The sequence below is a fragment of the Sphaerodactylus townsendi genome, linkage group LG12 (assembly GCF_021028975.2).
Source record: "Sphaerodactylus townsendi isolate TG3544 linkage group LG12, MPM_Stown_v2.3, whole genome shotgun sequence".
Taxonomy (NCBI): Eukaryota; Metazoa; Chordata; class Lepidosauria; order Squamata; family Sphaerodactylidae; genus Sphaerodactylus; species Sphaerodactylus townsendi.
The window spans coordinates 25,737,790-25,752,310 of NC_059436.1; the positions used below are offsets into that span (position 1 = coordinate 25,737,790).

The following is a 14,521-nucleotide window of genomic DNA, read 5'->3' on the forward strand; positions in this document are numbered from 1 at the left end:
TGCACTAAGATTCAAGCCAGGTGCCCCGGTGAAAAACCGTCCTGACCAACTGCATCCACAATGCTAGAAACAAGTACTACAATACTGAGTATTGGACATGATATATCATGTGATATACAGATAAGGCCTCTTATCCACTGTGGCTCAGCCCACAGTCCCATTCTAAAAGTGCCATCCTGAACCACTCCAAATACAAACATCCCTTCCTGCACATTTCTGTTTTACTGAGCGTTGGATTCAAAGGACGCTTTCCCGCAGCAGAGAAGCACTTTCCAGCCTTCCCATTTCCCTGATCAACACAAAAGGCGGAGTACAGGCGTCAACAGCAGGAAGACGGAATCAGAAGACATTTTCGTTAATGGAAATTTTAGTCTGGATCCAACCCATAGTGTGCAGAATGAAAGCCTTGTTAAGAGGCAGATCACTCCACCACAGAGAATGCAGGGGTCTGGGCAGATGTCAGCTTGACCCACTTGTAGAGGGGCTCCTGCAGGAGAGACAGGGCCAAATTGGTCCAGGAGATTTGAGGGTCAAAAAGGGCATAAAAGGGCATTGTATGCAAATGAACCTAGTAACTGAGGGAGTGTGGAGGGACTGCAGAATATGCACACTCCGCCTGGCTCCCAATAGTAACAGCTGGAGTTGACCTCAAAGAGATTACATTACAATAGTCTTGAGTGGCATGGATCCACATGGCCACAACCACCACAGCAAATAAGTTGGAAGACAGAGGCAGTTGCCTTTGCTTCCTTCCCCTGCCATATTGGGTCCAGTATAATCCCTAGATGTTTAACTAAGGCAGACATGGCCAGCTGGACCCCATCAAATGGAGGAAGCAGAAGGTCCTTCAAGACCTCTTCTGCCTTCCCAATTAGCATCAGCCCTGTCTCATCAGGATTTGGGTTCCATTTTTTCATCCTCCGCTCGTCTCCAGCAGGAATGTTCTGAGCCCGGTCAATGAGAAATGGCTGACATCAATCCAAAGCACACTCCTGATTCCTCAATTAGATGACAGGCTCCTCAGTATCAAAAGCTGCTGAGAAATCCTGTTAGAACATGGAAGAGGAGCAGCTCTTGTCTATGGAGGACACCAACGAAAATTACCAGGCAGGAGTCCGAAAGACCCTCTGGGACCTCTTCATCTGATTCTTCCTCCTTCCCATCCTGTGGCAGCTCTGCTTGGCAAGTGACAGCTTTAAGATCTTTAGGGCGTTAAGAGAAGCAAGGGATGGTGAGAGATGCACCACCACCAACTGCTGGAAGAATGCCTAGAACCAGGGGGCATCCATTGAAAATGCTGGGGGGAAGAATTAGGACTAATAAAAGGAAACACTTCTTCACGCAACGTGGCAGTTGAATTATTTGGAATATGCTGCCACAGGAGGTGATGATGGCCACTAACCTGGATGGCTTTAAGGGGGGCTTGGACAGATTTATGGAGGAGAAGTCGATTTATGGCTACCAATCTTGATCCTCTTTGATCTGAGATTGCAAATGCCTTAGCAGACCAGGTGCTCGGGAGCAACAGCCGCAGAAGGCTATTGCTTTCACCTCCTGCATGTGAGCTCCCAAAGGCACCTGGTGGGCCACTGCGAGTAGCAGAGAGCTGGACTAGATGGACTCTGGTCTGATCCAGTTGGCTTGTTCTTATGTTCTTATGGTGTTCCCCCTCTTGCTCACATATTCACTGGTGCGTATGGAGTGTGTGGTGTGTGTTACTGTTCTCTGGTGGTCTTGGAACTTCCAGGGACCCTGTACGGCTGCCAAGAATTCTGCTAGCTTTTGATCGTATGGCTACTGCTGGGGTGACAAGATTGCTGCTAGTTAGGCGCAAAACACCAACTGTATTATGCCCGCATTCCCCCTGCTGCGACAGGACCATAGGATTGAACTGCATGTCCAATGTGCTCGACAAGAATGGGAAAACTACTTATTTTAAAAAATTAGTCCTCTCCTTTGGAAGAAATGCAAGGGCTTTTACATGGTGTAGTTTTAAATCAGATTGGCTGTTTTTAGTTGTACATTTTAAACAACTTGTAAAAGGCCACGGCTCAGTGGCAGAGCACCTGCTTTGCACACAGAAGCCCCCCCCTCCCCCCCCGGAATTCTAATCCCCAGTACCTCAGGCTAAAAGAACTGCAGGCAACATTTGCTAGAAATCAGCTTCCTGTGTTTGCACACATTTGATGCACTCAGTGCCTTCACGTGGCCCATTGAATCCCTCCTTTTCTCATCCACAGCCATGCCTTACTGGGCCAGTCTTGCTGAAGAGCACACTTGGCTCCAGCCCTCTGGGAAGTGGTGCTGCTGACAGCCTTGGGATAAAGCTGCTCGGTTAAGCACTGACAGGCTGCAAGAGAGGAGCCCCATTTACTCGCCTGTCACAAATCACTGCCTCCTCCAAAGGGTGACGCAGGCCCAAGTGGCCACTCCCACACAAGCCTTCCTTCAGAGGTCTCCGTGCCTCTCCTGGCCCAGGCCTCTAGAAAGGGGCCAGTGGGCAGGACTGGTGGCAGCTGCTGGTGGTTAGGAAGACCCAGGAAAGTCTCCAGCAGCCTGGCAAGGGTGGGGAAGCCTTCCTGGGCATCCGGAATGGTCTATAGTTCTGTAGGCTGCACATAAGAACCCCGGAAAAACACAGGTCTCCTCTGCCAATCATATCACGCTTGGAGCCACGCCAGGTGCAACTGTGTCCTTGTGTCTGCCATGGGGCCCCAGCCACCAATTTACAGCCTAACATGGGAAATTCAAAAATGTAAAGGGCCCAATCCTGAGGCAGAATGCACTTTGGCCCCCCACCCCCAGTGCCCCTTTAAGTGTTGAAACAGCATGGCATGGTAGATAAGAGCAGCTGGTTCTAATCTGGAGAACTGGGTTTGTTTCCCCTCTCCTCCACATGGAGCCTACTGGGCGACCTTGGGCTAGTCACAGTTCTCTCAGAATTCTCTCAGCCCCACCAACCTCACAAGGTGTCTGTTATGGGGAGGAGAAGGCGATTGTCAGCTGCTTTGAGACTACTTAAAGGTAAAGAAAAGTGGGGTATAAAAACCAGCTCTTCTTCTTTTTCTTCATTCAGCAGTTGAAAGAAAGGGTGTGTGGGTGAGGGAATCCACTCCAGCACTTCTAAACCACCCATGGTCATCTATAAAATGGGGGTGGCATGCCCAGGTCCAACCAGTCACAAAGCAGAATTCAGCCACATCAGATGTCCTCCGGCTTTACCAGTAGGAAAAAAATACTTACAGTAGAAAACCTATTCTGGTCATTAGGAAATGTGCAAGAACGCAGGACCATAAGAAGTTGCCTAACCCTACTGAATCAGTCCCCTGGTCCACCATAGTCGTGTCCATGCAGGCTGGCAGTGGCTTTCCAGGGTCCCAGGCAGAGATCTTTCATATTCCTTCCTGGGAGAAACTGAGGATTATGCCTGGGACCACAGGGTTGCTAAGCAGGGGCTCTACTGCGGAACCACACCCCTCCCCGACAATCATCATCTGGTTTGTGATGCTGCGCAGAGACATCTTCTGCTAAAAATACTGCGTTAAGACTTCATCCTGAACAGTTAAGCATAATGCTATTACATCCACAAAAAATGAACCACAGAGTTTGAAAAGGCTACCAGAACCTTCGAGTCCAACCTCCTGCCGTGCTGAAATACACAGTCAAAGCACCCCTGACAGGCCATCAAGCCCCTGTTTAAAAACTTGCAAAGGAGGAGACTCCATCATCCTCTGAGGCAGCATATTCCACTCTAGAACAGCCGTTACCCTCAGAAAGTTCTTCCTAATATTTAGGGTAGAATCTCTTATCCTGAAAAACCCATTACTCCTGGTCCTAGTCTCTGGACTGGCAGAAAACAAGCTTGCTCCCTCTTGTACATGACATTCCTTCAAATGTTTAAACATGATTATCATGTCACCCCTTAGCTTTCCAAACTAAGCATACCTGGCTTCCTCAGTATGGTGCGATATAAATTCTTGCCTTCATGTATTTTAACAACAGCAGTTCTTCACAGCCTAACACATCTTAACCCACAGATATTTTGTTTTGGAAATGGAGCTGCATTAGCTTTCTCTCCCAGTCCTGCCTTCCCATCAGCCATAGACAATGAGTTGCATCCCAACAGCTTTCCCTACATTGCCAAAGGGATGAAAGAATTTCTGTATTTTTTTAAAAAGGGGGTCTGGGTTTAGATCAGGAGACTTGAATGAATAAAAGCAACGTGTGGCAGAAAAGTTGGCTGGATCCAATCTGACAGACCCCAAGATTTCAAAGGAAAACCAGCATCTTAGCGGAGCCTTTAAGTGTAAGTACGTATCACTGGAGACCAAGATCATGATTACTGGGTATTCCAAATTATTCTGCATGGATGAGAATGTTGAATGGTGAAAAAAGATGCCATGAAGAAAACTGATTAATTTGAAACTAGCATTAAAGCCCCTTGAGTGGGGAAAATGCACAAAGCTCTAGAAAAGTGGTGGGTGGTGGGGGACAAGCAAGCATTTCATCCTGCAATGGGCTGTTGCTTTACTTGCCTTCCCAACTATTGATGAGCCTCAAAGATGTGTTGGTCCCAAGACACCAGCGGCAGCTTTGGTAAGTGTTGAAAGCTGCTGGGGGTGGGGTGGGGTGTGCGTGCGTGCGTGTGGCAGAAACAGGGAGGGTGGAAGTTGGGTCTGGGATAGGGAATGAAAAGCCCACTGGCGAGGCAGCATGGAGGGGGTCTGCCGGCAGAGAAGGTGGGTGTTTGGAGGCTGGAAGAGGGCTGTGGGGGAATGGGAAGGCCGCTGGGTGCTGATGTGAACGTACTTTGTATTAAACTGATGTGAATGGTCAATAATGCTGGGAAAAGTTAAAGGCAGTAGGAAAGAGAAAGACCCACCAGGAGTGGGATTGATTCTGTAAAGGAAACCACAGACCTGGGAAAGATTGTTAATGATAGGATATTTTTGCCAGAAGTGACTTCATAGCATACAACACACACGCCAAGAGTCTTGAGTTCTGCCAACTCAGTATGTTAAAACATAATGTTTCAGGGGACCTGTAGAACTATTATTCCAAGGTTGTTATTAGTAATTTAAATAATAGTTCTACAGCTAAGTTTATTGTATGCCATCACTGCTTTACCGCAAGCTTTCACAGTTGTTGACAAAAGTAAAAGATCAAACATTCAACAATAAACATCTTCCAAAATCAGCCTTTAACAGGTTTCCAATTTAATTAGCCAGGCCACAATTCCAAAGAACTGTTGTAAGAACAGAAAGATCATGCTGAATGTAAAATGACCTAAAAATAACTTGCATACACACACACTCTTTCTCTAATACGCTGGTATATAATTGTAATTTGTAAGTTAATTTAAGACAGCTCATTATTTTTCTTGATTGCTCTTCCGGGGAAAACTTAAGTCTCCCTTTCAAGTAAACATGTCTAGTTTTTCTTTTGCCTCCTAAAGAAGCAGCTTAAAGCACAGGAGGATTCAGATGGTTGAAAGAGGCCCCTTGCAGTATTGCAGATCAAAATGATTTAGCTTCCAAGGTCAAACCAGCAACTTGAAGTGAGAAACATATACACAATCACTGTTGGCACATGTGCTACATGCACCCTTTGGCTGAACAGTGTTTCTGAACAGTCTTCAAGGGCAGCCCCACCCATCACAACTAAAGGAGAAGCTGCATCAGCAGCCTGAATGGCAAGGCCAGAGCCTCTCTACGGCAGCAGTCAGTCTGCATAGGGCTGCACTAGCTATACTCACCAAAGGTCCTCTGAACTCCACACACCACAAGTCAGATTTTGGGGGGAGGGAGTGGATTCACCCCACCCAGGGATTTCTCCACTCCCCACCCTCTTCCCGGACCCGGCTGCAGCCCGCTCACCGTCCTCCAGGCAGCGGCTGATCATTCTGGGCACCTGTTCAGGGCCTCCAGGGCTTTCCCCGAGTCCGTAAAACCAAGGAGCTGCTGGGCCTCCTCAGCCCACCGGGCAGGGACTCTGCGCCGTCAGCCCTGCGCTCCTCCGCCGACACGGCCGGGGCCTCACGGTTATAAGGTTCCGCTCCAGCAGGGCGGGCGGCAGGACTCAGACAAGGCGGGCGAGTGACGCTGGGATGGGGGTCTGCTCCGGGAGCCTCCCCCTCCCCCCCCCACCCCGGCACCCCCGGAACAGCGAGCAAAAGCCGTCCCGGGCAAGGAGGGGCCGGAGACGATGGCGCTGCTGCTGCTGCTGCTGCTGCTGCTGCGGTAACCGGGCCCCGGTGGGCGCTGCGGCTGCCACTCCCGCTCTGCCCAGCAGGCCGGGCAGGGCAGGGCAGGGCTGGGCCGAGGGGGGGCGTGTCCGCCGGGCGGGCGGGCGGGCGGGCCGGCGCTCTCCCTCCCTCCCTCCCGGGCACCGGCGCGATCCACGCCCCCCACCAGGGCCTGGCGGCTCACCTCTCCGCTGCCGGCCTCGACGCCGCAGGCCGCCCGGAACCGGCGCAGGTTGATGCCGATGGCGGCAGAGACCTGGAGCGCCGCGTCGAATCCCGGCGCCACCCCGGCCGACGAGCCGCAGGAGGAGGACGAGGAGGAGGAGGAAGAGGCGGCGGCGGCGGTGGAGGAGGAGGAGGCCGCCGCCGCCGCCGCCGCCGCGCAAGGGCCGCCCGCCCCGCCCCCTCCGCTTCCCGCCGCGCCGCCGCCTCCCCCTCCGCCCCCTGCGGGCCGCTCCCGCGGGCGCTCGTCTGGCGGCTCCCCGCGCAGGCTGCAGACGGCCGGCACCCGCACGCGGCAGCCCCCGAGCCCGCGGCGGCCCCAGGCGCCAGTGCCCGGCCGGGCCGGGAAGCGCCAGCGACCGCTGTGCGCCATCTTCCTTGTGAGGCGACGAGCCAGAGAGCGGGGCCGGCCCGGGCCCGGGAAGCTGCTTGGCGCACACGCCGCCCTGGCCCGCCACGCCCCGCGCGCCAGCATCCAGGTTGCGGGGCCCCGGCACCGCGCCGCCCCGCGCCTCGCATGAGCCACACGCAGCCGCCGCGCGCCCGGCACAAGAGCGGCGCCTATCCAGGCTCCCGGGCCCCGCGCGCCGTCACTGCGCACGCGCCCCGCGTCAGCAGCGCCAGAGGCCCGGCGGCCGGGCTGGCCGCAGGAGACGCGTTGGGGTTGGAGCCCAGAGTCCCAACTGCCGAGCCAGGAACAAGAAGCCGCCCCGCGCCCCGCAGCTGCATGGCCCCTCCGCCTGTCTCGCCTGCCAGCCCTAAAAGGGGAGGGGGGTCGGCGCCACGTTGGGCGACTCTCTCTCTCCGCTGCTGCTCAGCCTCGTTGGCCTCCGAGGGCAAAGGAGTTATCTTTCGGCGGGAACATCCGGCTGTCTGGCCTAGCACGGGTTGTCTTCAACCTGCCATGGGGCGCTCCACGGCTCATTCTTCGGGGGCGGGGGGGGGGGGGAGCCGGTGTGGCACAAAAGATCTTGTGCTAGACCCTCAGGTGCAAAGTACAGGTAGGGGGATGGAAGGGGCTAGAAATGCATCCTGGCCCATGGGTGACGTTTTTAGTGGCTGGGGATTAGTGTTAGTTGAAAGTGTCACCGGGTAGGCTCCTGCAAGGTGGAATACATTTTCTAAGTTTCTAAACATTTTATCTCTGGAGGCACAAGTGATTGGGTTGGTGGCACACTCATTTCACAAGGGCCATGCAGTGGCCTGTCCTTGAGGCAATTAGTGAGGATGGCTTCTTGGCGTTTTTTTCCTACTGTTTGGAGATGCTCAATGTTTGGAGATGCTCAATGCTTTAGTAAGGGTCAGGGGGAACTAGACTGGAATGGGGTTTGTAAAACTCAGAAGAAATCTGACAGTACACTCTAAAAAGCCTGTGGCAGCCGTCATGAATATGCATGCCTCTGCCACCCTTCAGCTATGTGATGTTGCTAGAAAAATATGAATTGGGATCTTTTCAAAAGCCCTAAATAGAATATGATCTGATTTAGCATGTTTATTTTCACTTAGTAATTTTTTAAAATTAAAGTACACAATATTACTAGGTCCCAATAGAAATAAATACTTGAACTACTTAATTAAACTGGGGGGGGGGGATCAAGGGTGCTGTAAATGTCATTCAAACAAATCCAGGCTTTTGTGGAAAGCGTCAGATTAGTATTTGTAAAGTCAAAGACAACACAGCATACACTTTTAGGTTGTCCAAAGGGAAGGAGGCTGTCCTGCCCCAGAGATGAAACAGCTGCCTGGAAGAGGGAAACACCACTCCTGCATCCCATCCCCTTCCATAGAGAGGCTGGCAGGGGCAAAGCAGGCTGAAGCATATGTGAAGGGCTCAACAAGGGAACCTGAAGCACAGTTCTGCCCACCCAGGTGGTGGCCAAGTGGTCCAGCTCTACGTTTGGAAGAGGACAGTTTGAGGCCCAACTCCGGTGATGAACAGATCTGGTAACATTAAGCTTTAAGGAGAATTTTGTGCATCACCTGTGCATAAATCAGTCTTCTTTGCTGTTCAATCACGGCTCCTGTTTCAGCCATCTGTGTATAAAACTTGCCTCACAATAGCAACCCAGAACCTTGACGCTTGCTGCCTTAAGAACATCTGATAATTGATCACAAAGTTTGTCTCCCAAAACCAGCAAGGTTCCCCAAATGCACTGGACAGCCAGTGTGGGTCCCTCACACAGAAAGCAACCCTGGGGCAGGTGTTTCGTGGACACTCCCTGCAGCAGCTCCTCTTTTGCTGATAGTCTGATGAGGTGAGTAAGTACAGTAGATGAAAACCCAGTAATGTGCCGGGGGAATTTTCTCTGTGTTCCACATGCTTAGTGCCACTTCTAAGGCCACGTGCAGTGGAATCAATGGAAGAGTAAAGGACTAGAACACTTCTGAGATAACTGGAAGAGTTAAGGACTAGAACACTTCTGAGATAATTGCAACTGCTAGAAAAAGGCAATTTCAAAGTGGCCCCTTCCACATGGGCAAAGTACAGCAGGTTGCAGTTGGGATTAAGCAACCTGCATTGCCGTCAGGGCGTTTGCATGCAGGGGCATAACAAGGCAAACTGTAGCCCTGGGCAAAACCTGAGTTGGATGCCCCCACCCCATGGGTGGCCACTCCACCACAACCAATTTTTTTTTTGCACCAGGACATTGGTGCCTGCAGGGGGTGCATTTTTAGACATATCAGCACCAAAATGTCAGCGTATCATCAGGAGACTGTCCTTATGCTACCCCCCAGGTTTGGTGAGGTTTGATTCAAGGAGTCCAAAGTTATGGACTCCCAAAGGGGGTGCCCGATCCCCCATTGTTTCCAATGGGAGCTAATAGGAGATGGGGGCTACAGTTTTGAGGGTCCATAACTTTGGCCCCCTGGAACCAAACTGCACCAAACCTGGGGGGTATCATTAGGGCAGTCTTTTGATGAGACCCTGAAAGTTTTGAGACTGTGCCTTCAGAAATGTGCCCCCCACAGCCTGCAACCCCCATTGACAGCAATACAGAAAACTCAATGCAGAACAAAGATTCTTGGGCAAATTTCTGGGATGTTCCTGCAGGGGGCACATTTTTGATGTATCAGCACCATAATTTCAGGGTATCATCTGGAAACTGTCCTGATGGGACCCCCCAGGTTTGGTGCAGTTTGGTTCAGGGGGGCCAAAGTTATGGACCCTCAAAACTGTAGCCCCCATCTCCTATTAGCTCCCATTGGAAACAATGGGGGATCGGGCACCCCCTTTGGGAGTCCATAACTTTGGACTCCCTGAACCAAACCTCACCAAACTTGGGGGGTAGCATAAGGACAGTCTCCTGATGATATGCTGAAATTTTGGTGCAGCTAGCCTAAAACTGCGCCCCCTGCAGCCCAAAAATGGAAAACCACTAAAAATACCCAAAAATGAACCCTGCATTTTGATGCCCCCCACAAGGTGGTGCCCTGGGCAGCTTCCCACCTTGCCCAATGGGCATTACGCCCCTGTTTGCATGCCTCCATGCAAGAAGCGAACAGAGCCTGTGGAGCCAAAATGGGTTGCCGTTGCACCTTCACACGGAGGCACTTTTTCCCCACTCACCTCCCTCTTCTGTGTAGCTATGAAGCCAGGCAGGCATGGACCTCCACAGCCATGCTGCCGTCCCTGTGCCCCTCCGTAACTACGCAGTAGAGAGGCAGGGACTGAAAAAAAAGGGAAGCACGGCCAAGTAACACGTTTCCCAGGGCAGCCATTTGCTCCACCGCAACCCACCTTGAAACGAAAGAATTGCTGATAGTAAGAATAAAAAACCACGGCCTCTGAGAACTTTTTAATTGTTTTCTCATTTCACTGAACTCTTAAGAACATAAGAACATAAGAACTAGCATGCTGGATCAGACCAGAGTCCATCTAGTCCAGCATTCTGCTACTCGCAGTGGCCCACCAGGTGCCTTTGGGAGCTCACATGCAGGATGTGAAAGCAATGGCCTGCTGCTGCTGCTGCTGCTCCTGAGCGCCTGGTCTGCTAAGGCATTTGCAATCTGAGATCAAGGAGGATCAAGATTGGTAGCCATAGATTGACTTCTCCTCCATAAATCTGTCCAAGCCCTTTTTAAAGCTATCCAGGTTAGTGGCCATCACCACCTCCTGTGGCAGCATATTCCAAACACCAATCACACGTTGCGTGAAGAAGTGTTTCCTTTTATTAGTCCTAATTCTTTCCCCAGCATTTCTTCTCAATGAATGCCCCTGGTTCTAGTGTGATTGTGAGAAAGCAGAGAAAAATTCTCTCTGTCAACATTTTATACCCCATGCATAATTTTATAGACTTCAATCATATCCCCCCTCAGACGTCTCCTCTCCAAACTAAAGAGTCCCAAACGCTGCAGCCTCTCCTCATAAAGAAGGTGCTCCAATCCTTCAATCATCCTCGTTGCCCTTCTCTGCACTTTTTCTATCTCTTCGATATCCTTTTTGAGATGTGGCGACCAGAACTGGACACACAGTAAATCCGCGCGGTCACACCACTGCTTTATATGAGGGCATGACAATCCTTGCAGTTTTATTATCAGCTCCTTTCCTAATTATCCCCAGCATAGAGTTTGCCTTGACACAACTCTTGTGTCAAGATGGATTGCAGTGACCTTTTCCAACTTTTGAGAGAAGAATGTTTTGTTCTACCCGCATGACCAAACAAGTGAATTCATAATCTGATTCACAATATATATGTGTAATTTTATCCTCTGCATTTTAATCGGGAAATACTAATTATGCTAATTAGTGCCGCTTTGAAAAGCTGCTGAAAGCTATGTGGCTGTCCTGCATAGCTATAACCCAACAGCATTTACACTGAAGAAGACTCGCAACAATTGCTGGCTACTTTCAAATGAAGTCTTGTTATAAGTATCATATGCATCCAAAACTACAAATGTTAAAAAATATCACAAGGTATCTGAAATACAGACCCTAATAAGATTGATAAAAATTCTGTGCAGTACAAAACATCTACTAAGCTAACTGGAACCCAGATATATACAGGTCTCATATAAGTTTCAAAGCTAGCGGAACATCAATTCCATATCCGTGCTTCCAAAATGTACAAGTCTGTTAGAATGGCAATGATTTGAAAACATCAGGGATTGCAGTCTGCTCTGAAACCTCTGGCTGATGCAAAATGTCCTTAACCCCAAAGCTCCCATCCGATTGCTGAGAGCCTTTTTCAGTGTAATTTCTATTAAGTTGTACTGTGTGCACTGATCCCCACTTAATTCAAATGGTGGGTGCATAGCTATAAGTCATCTAGAAACCATCACTAGAAAAACCAAGTTAAAAATCCTATAAATATGGATGCCCTCATTTTCCAGATAAGGTGTGCAGAAGAGCCCCAAAGAAAGAACTGCTGTTTGTAGTTCACCTTCTCTTGTTTCCTAGGTCTTGGGACAGCCAGCCAGTTTGTTTACGATGCAAAGAAAGCAACAAACCAATCATTCCTTTCAGAAACCAGTGACATTCTGTACTGAGATGAAGTCAACCATTTAATTGTGACTGCACAGAACTAAAAGCAGTCTATGGGCTGTCCAGACTCCAAAATTCTAGAGAAGGAGTTCAGGTAACCTGGATTCCCAATCCCTTTTGCTCTTCTAGGCACCCCCTCAAGGCATCCAACATGATCTTCCTTGCTTGGGAATTCTCTTACTTTAAGATACAAGACAGGAAGTGACTGGACAGGGCCTTCACCAGGGTGGCCTTGTAGGTGAACACCTGAAATGCACTTTCCTATTTGAACAAGCTTTTGAAAGTTGGTGCCATCTCAAGGGGACGGACAGACATATTTCTCTGAAGTAAACGTATCCCCTTTCAAGAGTCAAAACTCTCTGACAATGGCAGCTTTGGCTCTTGAAAGGTACTGCCCTCCAAATCTTATTAGCCTCTTAGGTACTGTTTGAATCTATTTGAGGTTTGAGCACAGTTGTCTTTTCCTAGCATGGATAAAGATAAGAAGAATGTATGCACCTTTTTCCTAACCAGTTTTTTCAGCAAGTTCTATGAGAAGAAAAAAATAGGATAAGCAGATTGACCCATTTTTGTTAGTAAACTAGCCATGAAAACTCAAGGGAAGGGAGAGCCCAAATTTTTATGCAATTCCTCTAAAATGTTTAACCTATTTCCACATGAACCGCTTCTCGGATTGAGTAGGTCTTTCTTGTAAATAGTTGGCTATTTTGTTTTTTGTTTTTTCTTACTCTGCCCACCATGGGAGAAGAAAGCCGACGTTTCCTATTCCCCATGCCGTTTTCAAGCTCTACCGTTACAGCAGAGATTTACAACGGTGATTTACAACTGAGAGCAGCTCATTAGCCGTTAGCACCGCGTATTCAAAGCCCCTTACAGCTTGCAGGAATTCAGAGCTTTTGCAGGGTAGTTACAGCAGTTACAACAGCTTAAAATTTTCTTAATGGCGTAGTGGGAGGGCTAATATAGATAAGATATTAAAGAAAAACTTGCGGAGGAGCTGGAAAGCGTGCATCCACTTCGCCTGCCGGAACCGGAAGACAAATTTTTATTCTATTTATTTAAATTTGCAAGGTTTTGTTTGTGCCTGGGACAGGGCTTTGAGTCACAAAGAAACTGAGAGATAAAACTCCAGAGCAGATCATTGGACTTAATATCTCTAAAACAGCATCCCAGACAGAGGATGGTTCCCTTGGCAATGTGTGGATTCTGGACAAGGCCACACCCAGTGCTGGCAGTGGGAGAGAACGGCTGCCTGGACGTTGCCTGTGGCCCCATGCAATGGTACTGGGTGGGGCAGCTGACTGTCAGCCCACTTACAGAGGGGGAGGAGGAGGAGGAAAGGAGAGCGAGTGTTGGGGGGGGCTCCCCTGGGCCTTCCTGGCACCCCCCCCCCCCCCCCCCCCCACAGAAGGGTCGTCAGTCAAGCAGTTACTTATCATTGCCTTAGGACGGCCATTTAATAGGGAAACAGCAGAGGCCGGAAAGCCTGTCAGACGTCGTAGCCGACCAGGCCGCGCTTGCCCAGGATCTCGCCCACGAAGAACCACATCAGCACCTCGGTCGCCACCAGGCCGTTCCGCAGGGCTTCCTGGAAGAGAAGAGCCGCCGTTGACCGCTCCGCCCCCACCCCGCCCCCACCGGGGGGAGGGGGTGCCAAGGCCGCCCCCGGGAGGAAGAGGAGGCGCCGCCCGGCCGGAGCGACCGGGAGTGCCCGGAGAGGGCGGCGCTCTGGCCGGCGACCGACGGTGGCTCGGCAGGGCAGGCGACCGACCTTGACGGTGAGCTGGGCCAGGCGGCCGGCCTGGAAGCTGCGGGCCAGGCCCTTGATGCTGTCCACGGCCTGGGGGATGTCGGCGGGCCTCGGCGGGGCCAGCTCCACGCGGGCGTAGTGCCAGAAGGTGGCCAGGCGCGGCCTCGAGAACGACACGGCGGCTGCGCGACAGGGGGGGGGGGGAAGGGAGAGAGAGAGAGCCCGGAGGGAGGGAGCCGCGTCAGGCACAGGAGAGGCGCCGGCGGCGGCAGAGCCCTCCAGCACACCGGCCGCCCGCCCCGCCCGGCCCGGCCCCGCCCTCCACTCACCGGAGACGAGCTGCGGGGCCCTGGTGGCCACGGCCTTGGCCAGCCTCTGCGCGGACTGCGCCATCCTAGCGGAGCGCCGCCTGAAGGTCACCGGAGCTCGGGCCGGCTCCCTTCCCTGCCCGTCTGAGGCGCTGCGCGCGCACCCTCTCACCCACAGGCCTCTGCGCGACTTCGGCGGCTGCAGGCGGGGAATGAGGCGCATGCGCGCTCAGCTGCTCGAGCATCCGCCTTCAGGCCGGGCGGCGCAAGCGCGCTGGACGTGCCTTGCCTCGGCCGCCTTCTCATTTGGAACGAGCTCCGCCCCCCGCCGCGGCCTCGCGTTGAAGTTCCCGCGGCTTTGCTGCCCGGCCTGCCAGGAGGAGAGGCGGCCAGCAATGCCCAGGTGCAGACGCGAGCCCTTCCAGGGACGGCCGGACGGCCCCTGGCAGCAGCCGCGAGAACAGGTGCCCCCTCCCAGCAGCGGCTGCCTGCCGCACACCCCTGGGGACGGGCTC

The 14,521-nt window shown here is 51.8% G+C and overlaps 2 protein-coding genes across 6 annotated transcripts in view; both read right to left on the reverse strand.

Moving 5' to 3' along the window:
- The window catches only part of KMT2A (lysine methyltransferase 2A), a 51,700-nt gene extending 44,831 nt beyond the window's left edge, over positions 1-6,869 (reverse strand). For all 5 annotated transcript variants that reach the window (XM_048512516.1, XM_048512515.1, XM_048512514.1 and 2 more), the window contains exon 1: positions 6,429-6,869. In XM_048512516.1, coding sequence (XP_048368473.1) covers positions 6,429-6,839 — 411 coding nt within the window. In that variant the 5' untranslated portion in view covers positions 6,840-6,869. The remainder of the gene's footprint in view (positions 1-6,428) is intronic.
- A 6,507-nt stretch (positions 6,870-13,376) lies between these two features.
- Positions 13,377-14,244, reverse strand: ATP5MG (ATP synthase membrane subunit g). The gene is made up of 3 exons (XM_048513346.1): positions 14,028-14,244; positions 13,720-13,880; positions 13,377-13,536 (listed from the first exon to the last, which is right to left on the reverse strand). The coding sequence occupies exons 1-3, from the start codon at positions 14,227-14,229 to the stop codon at positions 13,438-13,440; spliced, it is 462 nt and encodes a 153-aa protein (XP_048369303.1). The 5' UTR covers positions 14,230-14,244; the 3' UTR covers positions 13,377-13,437.
- Positions 14,245-14,521: the final 277 nt, after the last annotated feature.

Excerpts from the sequence above, each read along its gene's own strand:
- ATP5MG (XM_048513346.1), bottom strand. The coding sequence starts at position 14,229 with ATGCGCCTCATTCCCCGCCTGCAGCCGCCGAAGTCGCGCAGAGGCCTG. Across the intron at positions 13,881-14,027 it reads GGCCCCGCAGCTCGTCTCCG|CCGCCGTGTCGTTCTCGAGG; the intron begins GTGAGTGGAGGG and ends CCTGTCGCGCAG. Across the intron at positions 13,537-13,719 it reads TGGCCCAGCTCACCGTCAAG|GAAGCCCTGCGGAACGGCCT; the intron begins GTCGGTCGCCTG and ends CTTCTCTTCCAG.